Raw genomic sequence first — 18,858 nt, 5'->3', positions numbered from 1 at the left:
GATACTCTTGTCTCTTTCTTTAACATGGCAGTCAGCTGATCTCTCATTTACTTACTACGGATAATTAGTTAGTCTCATACTGCCTGTGCTCTTTTCACCCTCTGTCTGAAACCAGAGCCCAGTCTGCTCGGATTGGTTAGCTGGCTGGCTCTGTTGTGATTGGTCAACGGCTTAGAGATGTCCCGCCCCTTAGCCTATCACGTACAATGTGTTGGAGCTAGCCAATAGAAGTGTGAGTGTTACGTAGTGATGTCACTATGTTGCAGAAGTAAACAAAGGAGTCCGATAGAGGCTTTTCTTTGGGATTTTAACCGTTTACAAACCTATATAAAAGCACCATAGGAAAGGGAAAACCCCCAAAAGCATAATAAGGCCTGTTTACTGTAAATTCATTCCTGTTGGATGTTACTACAAACCAGAGATCAGTTCAGTAACAAAACACTGCAGTCAGTACCATCGGGCATATATACCAACGGTGTTTCAGGGCCGGTTCGGAGCTGGAGCTTGAAAGCACCAGTCGGACTCTGGGCGGTGTGAAAAGAGCCGGAGCTAAACCGAAGAACCGGTTTTGAACTTGAAAAACTCTAGCACGGAGCTTGAACCGGAGTTGCGTTGGTGTGAATGAGGCACTAGTGGTTATGAGGATTAACACTGTTTTTGGCATTATTATTATTGTATCACATTCATTTAGAGACATTGTGAATTAAAATACATTTAAAAAAGGTTTATGGAGTAGCATTGAACGCACCATGGAAACCATAAGCCATGTTAACGGGCACGTTGGCTCTTGCCAGTTCTTCAAATGTCTTTGCATCCAAAACCAGGAGGAACGTTGCGTTATCCTGCAGAGAAAAATGTGTTATTAGTTTCAAATCAAGAGGCTCAACGGCATCACGGACTGTTCAGTAACATGTTGCTCTGTATAGAAGAAAAAAAACATGAAATGTGCAATATTATAAACTATTTGGACGTATTTGAACAGCGCTGATTGACAGGCTATTACAAACTGCTGCTGATTAGAGCAAAGTGTAATTTTTTCTCTGCATTTGATTTGCTTTGTATCTGCATTTCATGTCTGTTGCTCTGTCTTTGATGGAGAAGCTCTTTGTGACAACTGCTCTTGAATGTTGCTTTAAAAATAAACGTGTTTGCTACTTGATGCGCATTACAGAGAGGAGGTTAATAATACGATCTAGCACTACTTGAGTTCAGGACTTTGCCCAACATGCTTTCAGGAAACAGCACAACAACAACACCTTCATACGGCTCGTGCTTTTTAAATAATAGGATTTAAATTGAATTGAAAGCTTGTTATAAGTAGAACTAACTAACTTGCTGTAGATATCTTTGCATACCTAAAACCTAGACATTTCTGCTTTTTTTCCTAAACTATTCAAATGCATTCTGTGTCAATTGGTCTATGAATATTTCATCCGACTCATGTATATTGTATGATGGACTTTGTGTCCAACTAATACCAGACGGTCAGGGTGACCTGGTTAAACAAACTCTAAACAACTTTTGCTCTAAATAAAAATATATACAGTATAAAATGACACATAACAACACTGGTGTAACTCGAGAACTGCCACCCTTTTCACTACTAAACTTTCGACAACATATTTAGCTGTTCGTCATCTGCTTTGTTTTTATGTCTTTGACTGGTAACTGTATTCTGTGTGACATCAATATGATGGGAATTTACAGCGATTCAATATGTATGTAGGTTTCCTGGCTATGTTCTCAGACAGAAGGGTGTCGCCCCGACCATTGTCAGGCAGTTATCATATGGATGTTAGGGTTGTAATTAACATGCTGTGCTTCCCCTTCTGTCTGCCCCCCCACCCTTCTTGGGACTGTAATGTGGATTGCCCAGCTGAATGAATCCTCTTCCTGTGTGACATTGCTTTTCTGTGTAACAGGGTCAGATTCTTGAGCTACATCAGTGGTACAGGTTATATCTCACACAGGCTCCGCCCTCTACTGGACTCTATGGGTACTACTCTCTATCATGCTGTGCGTGCTTTCACCTACTGAATTTACGTAAACGTAGCCGGCCAATCGGGGCGAGCCTACCTGAATGCGCGCGCAGGCCCACAGTATATAAGGCGGCTACAGCCGCCGCCCCACTATCCTTTTTCTCTTCAGACGAGCTGACAACCGAAGAGTTAAATAAACGTACGGAAGAAGCTCCGATTAATGCTTATTTCTCTCTAAGAGAAAACAGCATTATGGTGGAGCGCGCGCTCTCACGGGAGCATGCCGTGGTGCGTTCAGGGACCTCAGTTAAAAATCGGCCGTTTTTTTCTCTGAGTGGAAACTACATTATAGAAAAACGGCCCTTTCTGTGTCAGCCCCCCATGGGTCAAACTTCCTTTTATGGAGGGTTTGACGGCGGAGTGGGCCACCAGAGAGTACCACAGCTTCATAGCTGCGGCTCCGCAGCTGATTGCACATCCCCTAACACAATGTTATGGGGAATGGAAAATCAGTGGTGTATTAACAGAGCGCATGGACAGGACACTGAGACTGGGTTATTCACTCCAGTTTTGTAGCATCCCTCCTCCGTTCAGAGGCAGGAGAGAGGCACATCTGTCATCCCAGGAGGAGGTTTCCTCTCAGCATGTGCACTCTCAAGTCAGAGAGAAGGGGCATTATTCCCTGTACTTCCTGGTTCCCAAGAAGACAGGAGAATTCAGGCCCATTCTGGATCTTCAATGCCTGAACCAGCACATTGCATGCAAGAAGTTCCATATGTTAACTATGAAACAGTTACTGAGACTGGTGCAGCCAGGCGATTGGTTCACAACCATCGACCTGAAGAACGCTTACTTTCATGGCGAAATTGCTCCAAGAGCACAGAAAGTATTTGCGTTTTGCCTTCCAGGGGGTAGCCTACGAGTACAACAGACTGCCGTTCGGCTACTCCCTATCCCCACGCACGTTCAGCCACGACGCTGCAACCGCTGCGGGACCATGGCATGAGGGACGACCTCATAGTTATGGCCAGGTCCAGGGAATGGGCAATACTGCACACAGCCCAATTGATCCTACACCTAACCAAGTTGGGTTGAAAAATAAGTTGGAAGAAGAGCTCCCCCATACCTCACCAGCAGGTAGAATATCTGGGGGTGATGCTCGATGCAGGCAGACTACGTGTCACCCTGACAGAAAGCAGACAGGCATCCCTTCTGCGGGCAGTCTGCAGGCTGCGTCAGGGGGCGACGGTGACAGCTTTGATCATCATGCAGACTTTGGGTCTCATGACGGCTGCTCACTCCGTAGTGCCACTCGGACTGCTGCATGCACGTCGCATGCAGATGTGGTTTACCGGCCTTCGTTTAGATCTTAAGACACAAACGACGTCTGGTGGTCATCCCCCCCCCTCAGTAGAGAGCAACCTCCGATTCTGGGGGTCCCCAGAGAATCTGCGGAGGGGAGCTCCACTGGGGCAGGTAACCTCCTATATCACAGTCTTCACAGACGCTTCAAACAAAAAGAAAGTGACAGGATGGGGGGGGGACGTGTCTAGAGAGAGCTGTGGGTGGTTGCTGGCCTCTGGCGGCACAGCAACCTCCTGGAGCTGCAAGCAGTGATGTTGGTCCTACAGCACTGCAAACCCTTAATACAGGGCAAACATGTGCTAGTAAGGAGCGACAACCGCACCACAGTGGCGTACATCAACAGGCAGGGCGGAGTCCGCTCAATAGCCTGGTTGACCGCAGCAGAGAACCTGTGGCCGTGGGTTTAACAGATTGTGTTGTCTCTAAGGGCCCTGCACATCCCGGGACGGGAGAACAGGTGGGCCGACCTCATGTCAAGAGGCGGACCCCTGCCAGACGAGTGGAGGCTTCACCCGGAGGTGGTGAAGCAGGTCTGGACTCAGTTCGGTAGAGCAGAGGTGGACCTGTTTGCCAATCGGCGCAACAGCCACTGTGCCCTGTGGTTCTCCCTGGCTCGGTGGGACAACCCGCCCTTGGGGGTCGACACATTTGCACACGAGCCATGGCCAAGAAAGCTGCTTTACGCCTTTCCACCGCTGCACCTTATCCCCCCCCCTCCTGGAGAGGGTGGGGCGGGAACAGCTGTCAATCATCCTGGTGGCCCCAGATCGCCGCCTGGCGCCGTGGTAACGCGGGGGTAACACAGATGATGGTGGGCCAGCCCTGGGCGATTCCTCAGGTCTGGGGAGCGCTGTCTCAGGAAGCAGGTGCAATAGGGGCGTTACCCACTCTGGGCCAACCTCTCCAGGCTTGGCTCCTGAGAGGGACAGGCTGAGACAGGTGGGGCTGTCTGATAACGTTATTCAGACTATCCAAGCAGCAAGAGCAGAATCCACCACAGCTTGTTACAGGCCAAAGTGGGCGGGATTCCGGCGATGGTGTGAAGGAAGGAGTCTAGAGCCTCTGTCGTGCACGCTGGGCTCTATTCTTACCTACTTACAGATACTGGTGGACAGGGGGCTGGCTCATTTCACAATTAAGGTGTATGCAGCAGCCATTTCGTCCTGCCATGAGGGATTTGGAGGCAGGTCAGCCTTCAGTCAGCCGCTTATGGCGCGGTTTTTGCAGGGGGTCAGGAGGCAGCGCCCAGTAGTGCACGCCTCCGCCCCGCAGTGGGACCTGCCGTTGGTGCTCGAGGCTCTGGTCACAGAACCATTTGAGCCTCTGGAGCTCTCCTCCCTGAAAGCACTGTCATGGAAGACAGCATTGCTACTTGCCTTGACTTCGGCTAAAAGAGTGTCCGAGCTGACCGCTCTGTCGGTACACCCAAGTTGTCTTTTGATCCGGGGTGACCGTAGCGGGGCGACACTCAGGCCGAACCCCTCCTTTACTCCTAAGAGTATCAGAAGTTCATTCAGATCAAGGGCTATTCAGTTAGGTGGCTTTAATCTTCCACCCCATATTGGGGCCAGGGAGGCTAAATTGCACCTCCTCTGCCCAGTGCGTGCGCTAGCATGCTATGTAGAGCGCACGGCTGCCATTAGGCGCACTGAACAACTGTTTGTGTGCTTTGGGGATGGTGTGGCTGGAAAAGCCCTCTCAAAGAAGCGCCTAACAGGATGGCTATGCAGGTGCATTACACATGCCTATGGACGGGCGGGGAGAGCCCTCCCCACTGGGGTCCGTGCACATTCTACACGGGCTGTGGCTGTGTCAACAGCCTTATTCAGCGGCGTGAGTGTAGAAGATATATGCACGGCGGCGTCTTGGTCTACGCCAGGCCCCTTCATAAAATGTTATCTCCTGGACATGTCTGGCTCCTTCTCGTCGTCGGTGCTTGCCGAGGCAACGCATGACTGGTGAGAGGGGGGTGGCTGTGGGTCAGCAGGTATCTGACCCCCCCCCCCCTGGACATAAAGCACTTGTGTTTTTCCCATGCTCCTGAGGGACTCGGGAGACATGGTGCGCAATCAGCCCCATACAGGGCTGGAGGCAGGCGGGGAGAGCCTTCCTCACTATTGTCCATGCCCACTCTACACGGAGCGTGTGTGAGTGTGGGGGATGTGGTGCACTTATGTTTTCCCGTGCTCCTGAGGGACCTGGGGAACATGGTGCGCGGTAGGCTCCAGACGGAGTCTCCGCACAGTTTTTTCCATGCACACTCTACACGAGGTAAGCGTGTGTGAGTGTGCCTTATCCAAGTTGCGGCCCCGACTTCTCCACGGTTACAACCGGATGGGAGGAAGTGGGGATGCAGTGGATGTTAGCCAAAAGCCGGTCAGGGACGGTGTGGTGGGTCGATGTTGTTGGACGACAGGGCGTTTATACATCGGGGCTCCGCCCACTGTATGTACCCATAGAGTCCAGTAGAGGGCGGAGCCTGTGTGAGATATAACGGGGGGTTACGTATTGTAACCCTAGTTATATAAACACAGGCGGAGCCCTCTACCTGGAGGCCCTGTCTTTCCTAGTCCGCTCGTTGAAGAGTGTATAGGATAGTGGGGCGGCGGCTGTAGCCGCCTTATATACTGTGGGCCTGCGCGCGCATTCAGGTAGGCTCGCCCCGATTGGCCGGCTACGTTTACGTAAATTCAGTAGGTGAAAGCACGCACAGCATGATAGAGAGTAGTACCCATAGAGTCCAGTAGAGGGTTCCGCCTGTGTTTATATAACTAGGGTTACAATACGTAACCCCCCGTTATCTGGCCTTCCAGCTGGAAATATGATTGATTCTGTTAAATGCTATAACTCTTTATTAAATAACACAACTTTGGTTTAAGCTTGTATATTTGTTCTTTTCTTACCAGAAGGTGATTAAGGGTGGAATTTCCACCACAATCAATTTTCTGTGAGATGCCTATGTGAAGCACTTTGAACTGCACTTATTGTATGAAAGGTGCTATACAAATATAGATTATTATTATCTGGGCTACAATTCCTGTACTGAGTCCTACCTGTGAGGGGGTGAGGACCACAGACAGGATGACTCCCTCGTCCTCCTCCACAGCGTCAGGTGACGGCACAAACACCGGCTCTGACGGGAAGAAACCCTTCTGGTACCAGACCTGAGGTCACAGACAGGAAAAGAGCATAAGTAAAGGATAGGTAATGAGCAGTGAGGCGTTCAGGATCCTGATCCCCATGAATGTTCTTTTTTCATGATTGACCGTCTCGCTGCTCATTATCCCGGCTATTACAAGGGTATGTTCTACTGTAGATAAACCAACAACTTGACTCACAATACTGACTTCTAAATGGATTATTGTTGAAGTCCACATTTTGCCTTTGTCTTGTCTTTGTCAAAAACTGACACTCCTAGAAAAGTTTGTTCTACCTGCAGATCAAATCCATAACAAATATGTTATGATCAACTAAAGTTAGGTACAATTTCAGATGAATAAAAGAGTGAATGTTAGCCTCTGTAAGTCAAGGAATACTAAGAATATTATTTTGTTATGATTTGCATTTGGAATCAAATATATAACTTTCATTAAAGCATTGAATAAACCATTTTTCCATGAAGAATTTATTACAATAACTCATATTTAAAAGTTGTAATTTGTAAAATGTGGAAACATGTACATTAATGTAATCTAATAAATCTAACCACGCACGCACGCACGCACGCACGCACGCACGCACGCACGCACGCACGCACGCACGCACGCACGCACGCACGCACGCACGCACGCACGCACACACACACACACACACACACACACACACACACACACATACACACACACACTAACCTTGAGCGTCTTGTCCTTGAGGTCCATCTTGAGCAGAGAGTCTCCCACCAGGTGTCTGAATCCGCAGCCGTAGAAATATCGGTATTGTCGCGTGTTATATTTCCCGTAGTTGATCTGAGGGAACTCCAGGCCACCGTACTCGTAGAGGTCGTCTCCATGGAGATCCTCATGTTGGCAAAACACCTGTTGACAAAGAGCGGATCAACTCTATTGTACCACTGTTTGTAGAATTGTTGTAGGATCAACTATTTGCATATCCCCCTTTTACACTTTATTTTGCCCTCCTCCTTCCTTTTGTACTTATAGCCTACTATTTACAACAAGTATGCTGTGTGTCAGACTTGTAATAGAGTATTTCTACATTATAGTATTGCTTCTTCTACTCCAGTAAATGAGCCGAGTACTTTAAAAGCTGTCAGGAAAACAAACTGTGCTTAACAACCCACCTTATCTTTGTTGATCTGGACACAGGTTGCTGTACTGGAGGGCCGTGTGTTCAGGTTCTGGTCTGTCGGGGTCTCACCCGTCAGCTGCAGCGGCAGAACAAAACGCCTCGGGAAGGCCCTGCATATTGTGTTGTAGACCTGACAATGACACCACACAGGAATGCAGTGTTTATGCATGGAAATTTAGGGAGGGTACAAAAACTTGTTTTCTCTTTGATGATGTTCAACGGTGACTCTCAGGGTGGGCTTTACCTTTGTTTACTGCACAAAATGGAATCTAATTTGATTAAGCCTGTCAACGTTAACGCTTGCGATTCATCTGGAACTATACCACGTTCAAAAATAAAAAAGTTTGACCCAAAGTTGCTCCCGTAAATGGCACATGAGACATACATTGCACTGACTGGAGACAACTGGACGTCAGGAAGAACAATCACTAGCTCGCGGTTGTGACACTTGACAAATGTTCTGCACTCGATCGCTTCAGGTGTAGTGAAGTCACAGGAGGCATTTTGGAGAAGCATGCACAAACAAGTTTCTTGAAGTTGCAGATTGAGTGGGAGATAGTGGAGAGGTTCATCACTGAGAGGACAGATAGTGTGTAGCGCACATTATGAAGAGGGTCATCACAGCGGCATTTTTATAATTGTCGGAAAATTGGCGAACTTCATGCCAATAAATCAGAAATCATGTAATAAAGTAAAAAATAAACTCTGACTTATCTTACCAGTTTGTCATGCATTTCTTAATTATAACATCACATGTGTATTTGTTTTATCCCCCAATACTTGTATTTTAAAAGTGTGATTAATCATGATGAATCACAGATTATTTTTTTGTTATTTTTTATCGATTGAAAACATTAGTAGTGTAAATGGAGCAATGGCATCTGTTTTCAAGTTTCTGGAAGTGGCACAAGAATGACACGGTCTCACAGTGTGATAGCAGCAGAGAGAATACTACAATATGAGCATATAAATGATAAACTGACCTCATCTAATGCTTCTCCTGACTTGCGTAAGTTCTGGATGAGATAGTTGTTGATGGCTCCACCGTCGTCTGCGCAGCACAGGTCGATCATCAGGAACCCGTCCTCCTCGAAGGCGTTGATCTGATGGAAGGTGGCGATGGCTTTGGTGTGGTACTTCACCGGGCTAACCTGCGAAACAGAAGTCACTATTAGATGATCCAGGTTTTAAAGGTCCCCTATTATACTGTTTTTCATCAATATATTATAGGTCTCAGATATATACAAAACATGTCTCTGAAGTGTTTGGCTCCAAATACCAAACAGATCATTGTAGCATCCCATAATCCCCTCTGTTTCAGCCCTGTTTCAAAAGTGCTGATTCTCCGTCTGAAGCCAAAAAATCGTTATGAAATTTTCAGACAGGTTTTTATATAAATGGATCAGGACAAAAAGTGAGAGAATCTTTTTTCCTGAAACTTGATGACTTTCTTTACACAGAGGGGACACGTGTTTATGTATAAAAGACATGAAAAAGTGGATTTTGCATAATAGGTGACCTTTAAAGAAGTGAGGGGATTTCCCTGCATCTATAATCACAACTCACCTCGCCTGTACGCTTGTCCACGAGATGGAAGACAGTTTCCTGTTTGGGATCCCAGTAGATGCCGTCGCTCAAAGCCTTCCCCCTCAGTTTAGCTGTGACTATCTTCATCAGGTCCATCTTTATTGGCTGCTCGATGAACACCACGTAGTTCTCTGACATGGCTGGAGGCAGGAGAAGGGTGTCATTGGCAGCTTAAATTGAAATAAAAACACCACAGATGAATACTATATCCAGGAGTGCTGTCTCACCAAAGCTGTGGTAGTAGGAGGGATGGAACGTGTTGACAGGCACAATGGAGCAGAGGACTTTGGCTCCATGGAGAGTGTCTTTGGAGTCAGACTTCTCAGGAGGAACTCTGATGATGTTGTACAACGCTCCTGATACATAGGACAAACAGGATAAACAGGATAATCAGGGGTGGAAAGTGACAAAGTACATTTACTCAAGTACTCTACTTAAGTACCCTTTTGAGGTACTTTACCTGAGTATTTCCATTCTACTTCGTCCCCTAATTTATTTGTTGTTTTGTCTGTCTAACTGTTTTTTTTGTTGTTTGTTTTATTCCTGTTTTTCTGTAAAGCGACCTTGGGTCCCCTGAAAGGCGCTATATAAATTTAAGTTATTATTATTATTACTTTATACTTCTACTTCATTTGAATTTGTAAGCAAATAGTTTACATCTTGTTTCCATGCATTTACTTTGCAGGTTATAGTTATCAATATGAGAAATGTCTCCGTATATTGATATAAATCGGCGCTGCTTTTAACAACAAACCATATGTAAGCATCTGTGCAGTATAATCAAAGCATTATTTAGTGGGAATGCTGATACAGCACTATCTGTTATGCTACGCACAAAATGCTTTATTATTCCGCCGGGTTATTTTGCACCTCTTCTTCTCCCACATTCCACATCGCAGAAACTCCGTTCAAACATCAAAACGTTCAGCTCGGTCGGGAATCGATGGCTATTACTTTTCTTATTCATAACATTCATAATTTCAGAGATACATCCCATAATTCATCACATTTTTAACATGGAAGTCAATGGAGAAACTCTTCAGACTTGAACAATCTTCATGCAACTTCAACTGCAAACTGCTCCTTCATACTTTCAATCAGAAACCTCATTCCAACTTTAAAATGTTACACATCTTTCTAACATTATTTGTGTAACACAACTTTTAAATCTGATTCGTACTTTTAGAGATATTAAACATTGTTCAGACCTTGGTAAAGAGGCCTTCTTCAGATTTTAGAGTGTGTGATGTCACAGCTAGAGTGGAGGACAGATTTAATTTTGCCTTCATATTTTCTTTTAAACCTGCCATAATTCCCAAACCCTACATTCCTGAGACATCATTTTTCATGAGAAACGTAGGAAAACATCTCGTAGCTTGAAAAATTTAAAATAATTAAGCAAAATAATTAAACAAAATGCCTCTTGAGGGCATGAAGTGACAAAAACTTTCAACATGTCTCCATTAAACCCCATTGTAAGTTCAGCCTCATCTTTCCCCACCACAGCAGCCGCACACATTTAGTTCATCTGCCAAAAAGGCCACGATATTAACCCGAAAGTACACAAAAAGTACACTTCAGATGCTCAAGTTCCTTGACATGCTTCACGCTTTGAAATTTCACCGATATCTGTTACGGTTCTTCAACAAAACGTTCACATGTAAGAGGTTTATCTCTCATTCAGAACAATGAAAATGCTCTCCTCTCACTGATTACTGCATCACCATGGAAACCTTTGATCTCTGGACAAGTCGTTAGCTCAAATATAAACACCTGTGTCATGGAACACGATGATGTCATAACTCCAAGTGACATGCTCAGAGCAGCAGACTTCCGATAATGGTTAATGGTCCTGCCCTCAACAGCTCTACGTCAATTATGGAATGTCATCATATGCATCCCTCGCCATAAAACACGATGTCGCTGTAGCTCCAATGGACATGGTCCAGTCGTCCCACAATATTCACCTGTATATCACCTCTCCATGCCTCAACAGCTCTACGTCAAATCTGACATATCACCATATGCCGTTTCCATGGAAATGCATCCCTCGCCATAAAACATGATGTTGTCGTAACGCCTATGAAAAGGGTCAAAACAGCACCAGACTTCAGATAATGGTTAACGGTCCAGCCCTCAACAGCTCTACGTCAATTATGGGGTGTCATCATATGCCGTTTCCATGGAAACGCATCTCTCGGCATAAAAGACGATGTCGCTATAACTCCTATGAAAATGTTCAAAAAGTGCTCAAACTTCACATGTGTGCAGTCCAGCCATGAAGGCATCTACGGGACAGTTTTGAGATTTCTTCAAAATGCCGTTGCCATGGCAACACAATGCTCACCATGAAACATGGTTTTCTCATAACTTCAGTGAAAATGCTCCAAACGGCCCAAAACTTCACAGGTTTGGTAACGATGCAGCCATCAACGCATCTAAGCGTATTATGGGATGTCATCAAATGCCGTTGGCATGGTGACAGATCATTCGCCATCAAGTTAGTTCAAAGGTTTGCAGTTCAAATATTCGGCTGCTTTTCCAAGCCTTTTTACTTTCTTTTCTTCTTTCATCACACATTCAAGCCCCCAGTGTTCATGTATCATTTCAATCTAAATTCTTCACTTTCTTCTTACACATTACATTTCAGCATAGCAGTTTAGCGTCAGCTTTTCAGCATAAAGCATTCCCACTAGCAATTTCTTCAGGAATTGCATTCTCTAGTTATTCAATAGTATGCTCATCTTGACGAAAACATGCATTTTCACTGAATCCTTACTATTCAAAACACTTTTGCATAACATCAAACACCATTTTATCTAAATATAACTTTGCTGTTCTTAAACGCAACCCTCAGTTACTTCAATTCAACCAGAATTCTCTTGTTTTTTTCACATTGGAGTATAGGAAAAGTGATATATATATACAAACATTTTGTGGGTTTTTTATTTCTTTAATTTGAGTCAACTGGACCTACCTTTGCTTCCATAGGAGTTGCCCATATTGTAGGCGGTACCGTCAGGGTCATAGTGGGGGTGAGCAGTGGCTCCATTCACAGCAATGAACTTGCTCCAGTCTACCTACAAAACATAATAGAGCAAAATGGCAAGATGAGGATTAGGGCTGATATAACTGGACTATAAAGACAGATTATATATATTTATATATACAGTATACATGTAAAATAATGACACTGTTATTGTTTTCTATATATTGCTCCATGTTATTACCTTGTCCAATGTTTCTAAGTTTTCCGGGTTCACTCTATGCATGAAGTTTGTCTCCGTGCTGACATAGTAGTCACCTTTGTATTTCACAAAGTTCACATTTGCATTGTCCGTGGAGTCTGTAACAGAGAGAAACACACAGTATTGGCCTTTTCAAGGAACAAGAGTCTTCCTTCCTCAGCAGGAATCTTTTCAGCTGCAGTTCAGCAGGAATGTGAAATGTTCAGTGTGGGTTAAACCCTCTAAGGTTCCCGACTAGGGTTGCAAAATTCCGGGAATTTTCAAAGATGGAAACTTTCCATAGGAATTAACGGGAATAAACAGGAATTTATGGGAATAAACTGGACATTTTCAAAATTGAAGGTTGGCTCTTCATAGGGAATTTAAATATAGTTGGGGAAAGTATATTTTAGCATAATCTTGACTAAAACAAACAGATGCCATTCAAGTACACTTGAATATCCATGCCATAGCACACTGCTTACTGCATGGCTATTGAGACCACACCCCCTACAGGCACTGTGCATTCCTCCATCACATGCACAGGTGAGTAATATTTAACTCAACATTCCTGTTTTCGTTCTTCAATGAAACAAATAATTGTTCAATAAAATAATTAAAACTTGTTCTGTTCTACTTGTTCTGTTCTAACCCATGGAAACTTTCCGGAAATTTACCGGAAATGTTCCGCCCTTTGCAACCCTATTCCCGACTGCAAATGATGTTGTTATGTAATCCTCGTGTAAACAGAGCACTAGAGCTCCTCCCCGGCCATACTTTCAGCAAAACTTCTTCCACTAGATTTACATTTTCCCTTTGTCTCTTGAGCTTCTTCTGAGACCACCAAGCTGCAGAAAGTGAAGCCCCACTCTCAGACAATCACCCAACAAACCAACTACAGTCAATCTTCATGAGCCCTCGCCTTTTGTCACAAGTTTTCCATTTTCTCCGTCTCTTCTTATTCAGTGTACTCACCCATCATCTCAAAGCGGGACAAGAAGCGCTGGAAGATGTTTTTACAGGGGTCCGGCAGGGCGAGGGTACCAAATTCTGACATCATGATGCGGTCCCTTTCACTATTCTTCCTGTAGGCCTCGCTGTTCAGGAAGCGACTCATGTAGGTCACCTGGCCTTCTGCGATGGTGAACTTATGCAGCAACGCCATCCCATCAAACCAGTGATTGTAGCTGTGAAGAAATTAATGCTTTAGTCACATCTATTTAAACACGTTATTTGTTAGTGTTGTTGTGCAGGTGACTCACTGTGTGTTTCCAAATTCAAACTTCCCTGGGCCGTTTCGGAGGAGGTTGCCTTTGACCCATGAAGGAATGGATCCTTGTACCTTAGTGGAGATTGGCTCTGGGGTTTCTTCTACAGAGCGCACCAAAGGCTCAATGGTCTCCAGCCCCTTCATCGCGGTGGTAATGCATTTCTCGGCCTTGCCATTGTCAACAGGCTTGGCATCATCTGTCGGAAACACATAAACTCAGTCATACCCTTATGGTTCTTACCTTGACTACAAGAACAATCAACAACGAAACTGATCTACAAACTCGATCATTTAGAGCAAAAGTGACTGCTCGAGTTCAGTTTCTCAGTGGGAGGAATAACTGGGTCAGAGTGATTTTGTTTTCTTTGGCTTCACTGCAGTGTTGGCAAACATCCTAAACAATTAGGAACGCTCCATATGTCATATGTTTCAGTCACGCAGTATAGGTCTAATGAGTCGCCGTGATACTAAAACAGAATAAATGCTATATTGTTTTTTTATTATTCTTATATTCCAAATCCTATACATGTACAATATAGTAACAAATGAAACAAAGAAAACACATGAAAAAAAAACGTTAAGAAAATGAGTTAAAGGTAGGGTAGGTAAGTTTGAGAAACCGTCTCGAGATCGCTAGAATTTGAAAATACACAACCGGAGAAAATCTGCCACTTCCTTACAGAGCCCCTCCTCCAACACACACGAACGCGCACATGACCAATGAGGGCACGAGATAAGTTTGTGCACAGATGGAAGGCTGACAGGCAGGTAGGCCATCCAGTTATTTTAGCCGGGCCGGCTAAAATTATTGGTCGTGCTTTTTACAGTACTACGGCTTCCACAGATTAAAAAATGTTATGGATTTTTTGTCAAAGCACTTAAGATATTCATTGCTATCGGGATGTTAAGAGCATTCCATGGAATATAACAAAAAGTGTATCTCGAGCCGGTTTCTCAAATTGACCTACCCCACCTTTAAGGCAAAACAAGGCACGTTTATGTATAGCACGTCAACACTGGGTCAAGCAAAGTGCTTTACAAAAAAACAAAAAAGCAAGAGCAGTAATATATAGTGCAGTGGAATCACTCTATAAAATGACATTTAAAAGCCATCAAGGAGACTAAAATAAAAATTAAACAAGCTAAAAATAGGATAATACAGGTATAAAACAAAGGACTCGTGAAAATGCAGTGTAAGATATGAAAAGTTATTGGGTAATGTTTGACATATTACCAGACAAATTGCAAAACTTCAGCAGAAATACAATAAAGTCAACCCACTGCAGCACTCAACTCAAGAATGGCGGTGTAAAAATAAAAGCCAACCTGTCATTGACCCCCATGAAGAGAAGCATGGGCGTCGCAGCCATTATATGAGGGTGGGACAAGTCCCCCCCACTTTTTCAAATGATTAGTTTAGACCCCCCCACTTTTACTATGCAGAAAGTCCGTGAATCGGTCTATCCACTCGCGCACTTTGTAGAGCGCTGTGTCAGTGCTTCACTATCAAATTAAATCCATTCCACTTGCTTATTGAGAGAATGCTCAAATCAATGAAACTCCGTACCATGTTTTCACTGCTACTTTGTACCAAGGCAGATTCTCACATAGCGCGCGCATGTTCAAGGAGTGTTGTCATAGTTGGACAGCTCAGATCTGTTGTATGAAGCGATGCCGGTAGTGGAGGTAAGGCACACACACCAAATGTTCAGGAAATGGTTAATACAGCGAAAATCAAAGCTGACGATCTCTTGGTTTGATATGTTTTCTCCCCCAGACAACTTGGACATAAGAACATTTTTTTCAAAGAAGAGGAAAGTAAGTCATCAGCTGGTAGCAGTTAATCAGTTAACAGTGATGGCGGCGTCTCAATTCTGGAGAGGAGTTTCGTCTTTATGTCATGGTAGAGAGATACAAATACTGAATAGTTTAGATGAGAAAAGGCATCGAAATGCCAGGTTACTAGTATTTATCATGTAAACAGGGAACATGAATAACCCGATCTCTCTGTGCTCATGTAAACACCATATCCCCAATATGATCATACCCGGGATAATACTCATAAACGGCTTACTGATGTCCATGTAGAGACGCAGTCAGTGTGTTTTACTGGAGCCTCAGTTCGATAAGAGATTATTTTCTGAGTTCTTTAACTTAGGTACTCTCTCTCAAAATGGTAATGTGCATTATGTTTTAATTATACTATATACTCATTCAGAAGCTTTTTGTGTGTGTTTATGTTTTACTGAGTGCTTATAGGCTATTTCCATCCCAGTATTCAGTTAACTATTTATTTTCTGTGCACATTACATAGACTAGCTAATATTCTACCTACTGCTTGGGACTTTGAGTCTTCAAAATGTCCAATGTCACAGACTGGGACTTACTTTAGAGTCAGTTGTATTTACATTCAGTATGACTTGTTATGATTCAATGTGAAAGAGTATACTGCTCAATAAATAATTATCACTTCACCACCTCTCTTGACATCTAGGCACTTGAGAGTGAGTCAGAGGCATAATACAGGGACAGTGGAGAGAGGTCCATTGCTGAGGTGAGTGATGAAAGGGAAATGACAGTTGAGAGTAAATTGTGATGTGGACTCTCATCCCAGGATTTTAAGGAAATCAGTGGGGATATTGAACAGGAAACATTTCAGTCAAGGGGCATCATATGACCAATATAGACAGAAGAGCAACATTTATTTGAACATTTAAGTCAATGATACCATTCCTAGGTGAACTTAACATCTGTATGGAGTCAGATCAGTCTCAATATTAATAAATGCTCACAGAAGGATTCACAAATGTATTTTGCGATTTATATATAAATGACTCTCCACAACAATATCTCTCAATGCACTCACAAATAATTATTGTTGTATATAAATGTACAAAAAATTGGCATTTAAACTGCTTTTTATTCATTCAAAGACGGCTCTGAATTAATAATCAAATATGTTTCCTTTCTTTACTACTGGATGAAATTACAAAATGTACCCATCATTTTCCTCATGCTAGTATAGCCACATAAAAGTATCAAACCACCTGTTAAAATGCACCAGAATACAGGAAATCTATATATTTTTTCACCCCCACACCCCCCGTTAAAAATGTCCCCCCCCACATTCAGGATGCTTCCTACGCCCATGAAGAGAAGAGTTATTATGTAATAATAACCTCCTATAGAGGAAGTACCGCAGGCAGTCTGATGTTTACCTGGTTAACATTTCCTTCATTGCGTATTTACAAAATTGCATTGCCTTACGAGCAGTGTGGATCCAATTTAAACTCCTCTCGTATCATTTTTCATTTCTTCTGACAGAGTATTTTGAAGAACAGTTTGTACAGCCCGATCGCCCATCATCCTGCTTTAGATCACACAGTGATAACGAGGCAGTAACAGCACATGATGTTTTATTATGCATACGCAGAACATAGAAATAAGGTTAGGGGGATAACGGTATAATGTGGGGCGTAACATGCATCAGCGCTGAATCCATCCAAATGTGAACACAGTGTTCTCTGTATAGTAAACGGGTATTAAATGGAGCAGGCTTACCTGAACTCTCGATATTCACAGGAAGCATATCCTCGTTTATTGTGGATGGATACAACTGCTGCCTTGTGACCGCGTCCTGCTGCACCCACATGAATATAAGTGCATGCAGCAACAATATGGGCTGCATCTCAGGTCGGTTCAATGAAATCCTTGCGTCCCTATGAAGGTAGATATGGTGCAAAATGCGAGAGCGTGTAAAACCTGATGTGAGCACTTGCAGAAAAAAAATCGGAGCTTGTGTGCATACATTTACACTTGTATAAAATATCCACGTATCTGTGAACCAAATTTGAAGCCACAGAAAAAGAAAAAAAGTTTTGTAGCTTGTAGAAAAAAAATGAACTTAGTGATGAAATGTTCACTTGCAGAAAAATATATATTTTTTAAATATATTTTCCATTACAACTGCAACTTGGTTATTACAACCTCTCAAATCAGTCATTACAACTTCACGAATCTGCTCTGTGGCAGAATAAATCGACGAATCTGCGACCTTGACTTTTGCTACACTTCTTGCGATGAATGTGTCGGTAAAGTAATTTTCACCTGTATATGTCAAGCCCCCAGGAAGTGCGCCGGACTCAGATGAAAATATTCGTGCTGGCCAAACGGCGGTACTACACTTCCTTTTGGTTGCCAGGCCCGGAAACACTTTTTCCCATTGACTTACATGGGGAAAGAGTGGTCTGTAAATCGTTGGATAATTTTTTTTAAACTAAATAAACTACCCAGTATGAACACTTGTATAGCCCTTATTAAAAACATTCGTTCCTCAAGTTGTAAAAATGTGCTAATAACGTTATTCTGCGAGTTATTTCCCTCTGCATTATGAACGCGCATCTAACCCACGGGACCGCGCCGCCCGGCACGTTCATGTTACGTGTTCAGCACTACATGCGTTTATCTTTACCCATGGATGCACAATAAGAACGGACCCATATCGCCTTACTGCCAGCCCACGGAGCTGTAATAATGGATATATTGCATATGTTTGCTGTAATTCTTCATTTGTAAAATATTATACTACATGGGCTGTATGATTAAATCTTGTACCGTAAATGTTGTATTAAATAAAGTTAATATTACCGACGTAGATTAACGTCCCTGTAGCTTCTTATTGCACTAAGAAGCTTATTGTACTGTATATATATATATATACATATATATATATATATATATATATATACAGTGCAATAATTCTTTCATGCTAAATGAAGCTCTGTTGCTTGGATATCACTAGATCCTGTTACAGCGTAATATAAAAGTACATAACGATTGATGTGTAAATTAGCATAATTACTAGCTAACCGCTAGCTGCTAACTGCTATTATTACTCATAATAACAAACCATTACCATGCTGTCATGAACGTGCAGTGCTGTTACGTGTACGCAAATTGACGTGCTTGATGTGAACGAGCATTTTGGGGGGCATGGTTAAAGTTGCGCATGCGCTATGACCTCACATACGGGTACTTCTCAGGCATGCCGGGTAATCTGTGACGTTTCGCTCTCTCAAAAGTTGGGCCATTTTATCATCATGCGCGAATGAGCAACTCTCATAGG

General features: G+C 43.4%; 1 protein-coding gene across 1 annotated transcript; it reads right to left on the bottom strand.

Moving 5' to 3' along the window:
* Window positions 1-699: 699 nt before the first annotated feature.
* LOC117490462 (beta,beta-carotene 9',10'-oxygenase-like) lies at window positions 700-17,380 on the bottom strand. The gene is made up of 12 exons (XM_034140216.1): window positions 17,295-17,380; window positions 13,726-13,930; window positions 13,439-13,650; window positions 12,467-12,582; window positions 12,214-12,316; window positions 9,464-9,592; window positions 9,216-9,376; window positions 8,633-8,800; window positions 7,642-7,779; window positions 7,196-7,378; window positions 6,398-6,508; window positions 700-842 (listed from the first exon to the last, which is right to left on the bottom strand). The coding sequence occupies exons 1-12, from the start codon at window positions 17,320-17,322 to the stop codon at window positions 726-728; spliced, it is 1,671 nt and encodes a 556-aa protein (XP_033996107.1). The 5' UTR covers window positions 17,323-17,380; the 3' UTR covers window positions 700-725.
* Window positions 17,381-18,858: the final 1,478 nt, after the last annotated feature.

The sequence above is a fragment of the Trematomus bernacchii genome, unplaced genomic scaffold (genome assembly GCF_902827165.1).
Source record: "Trematomus bernacchii unplaced genomic scaffold, fTreBer1.1, whole genome shotgun sequence".
NCBI lineage: Eukaryota > Metazoa > Chordata > Actinopteri > Perciformes > Nototheniidae > Trematomus > Trematomus bernacchii.
This window is presented reverse-complemented; position numbering and strand designations above follow the sequence as displayed.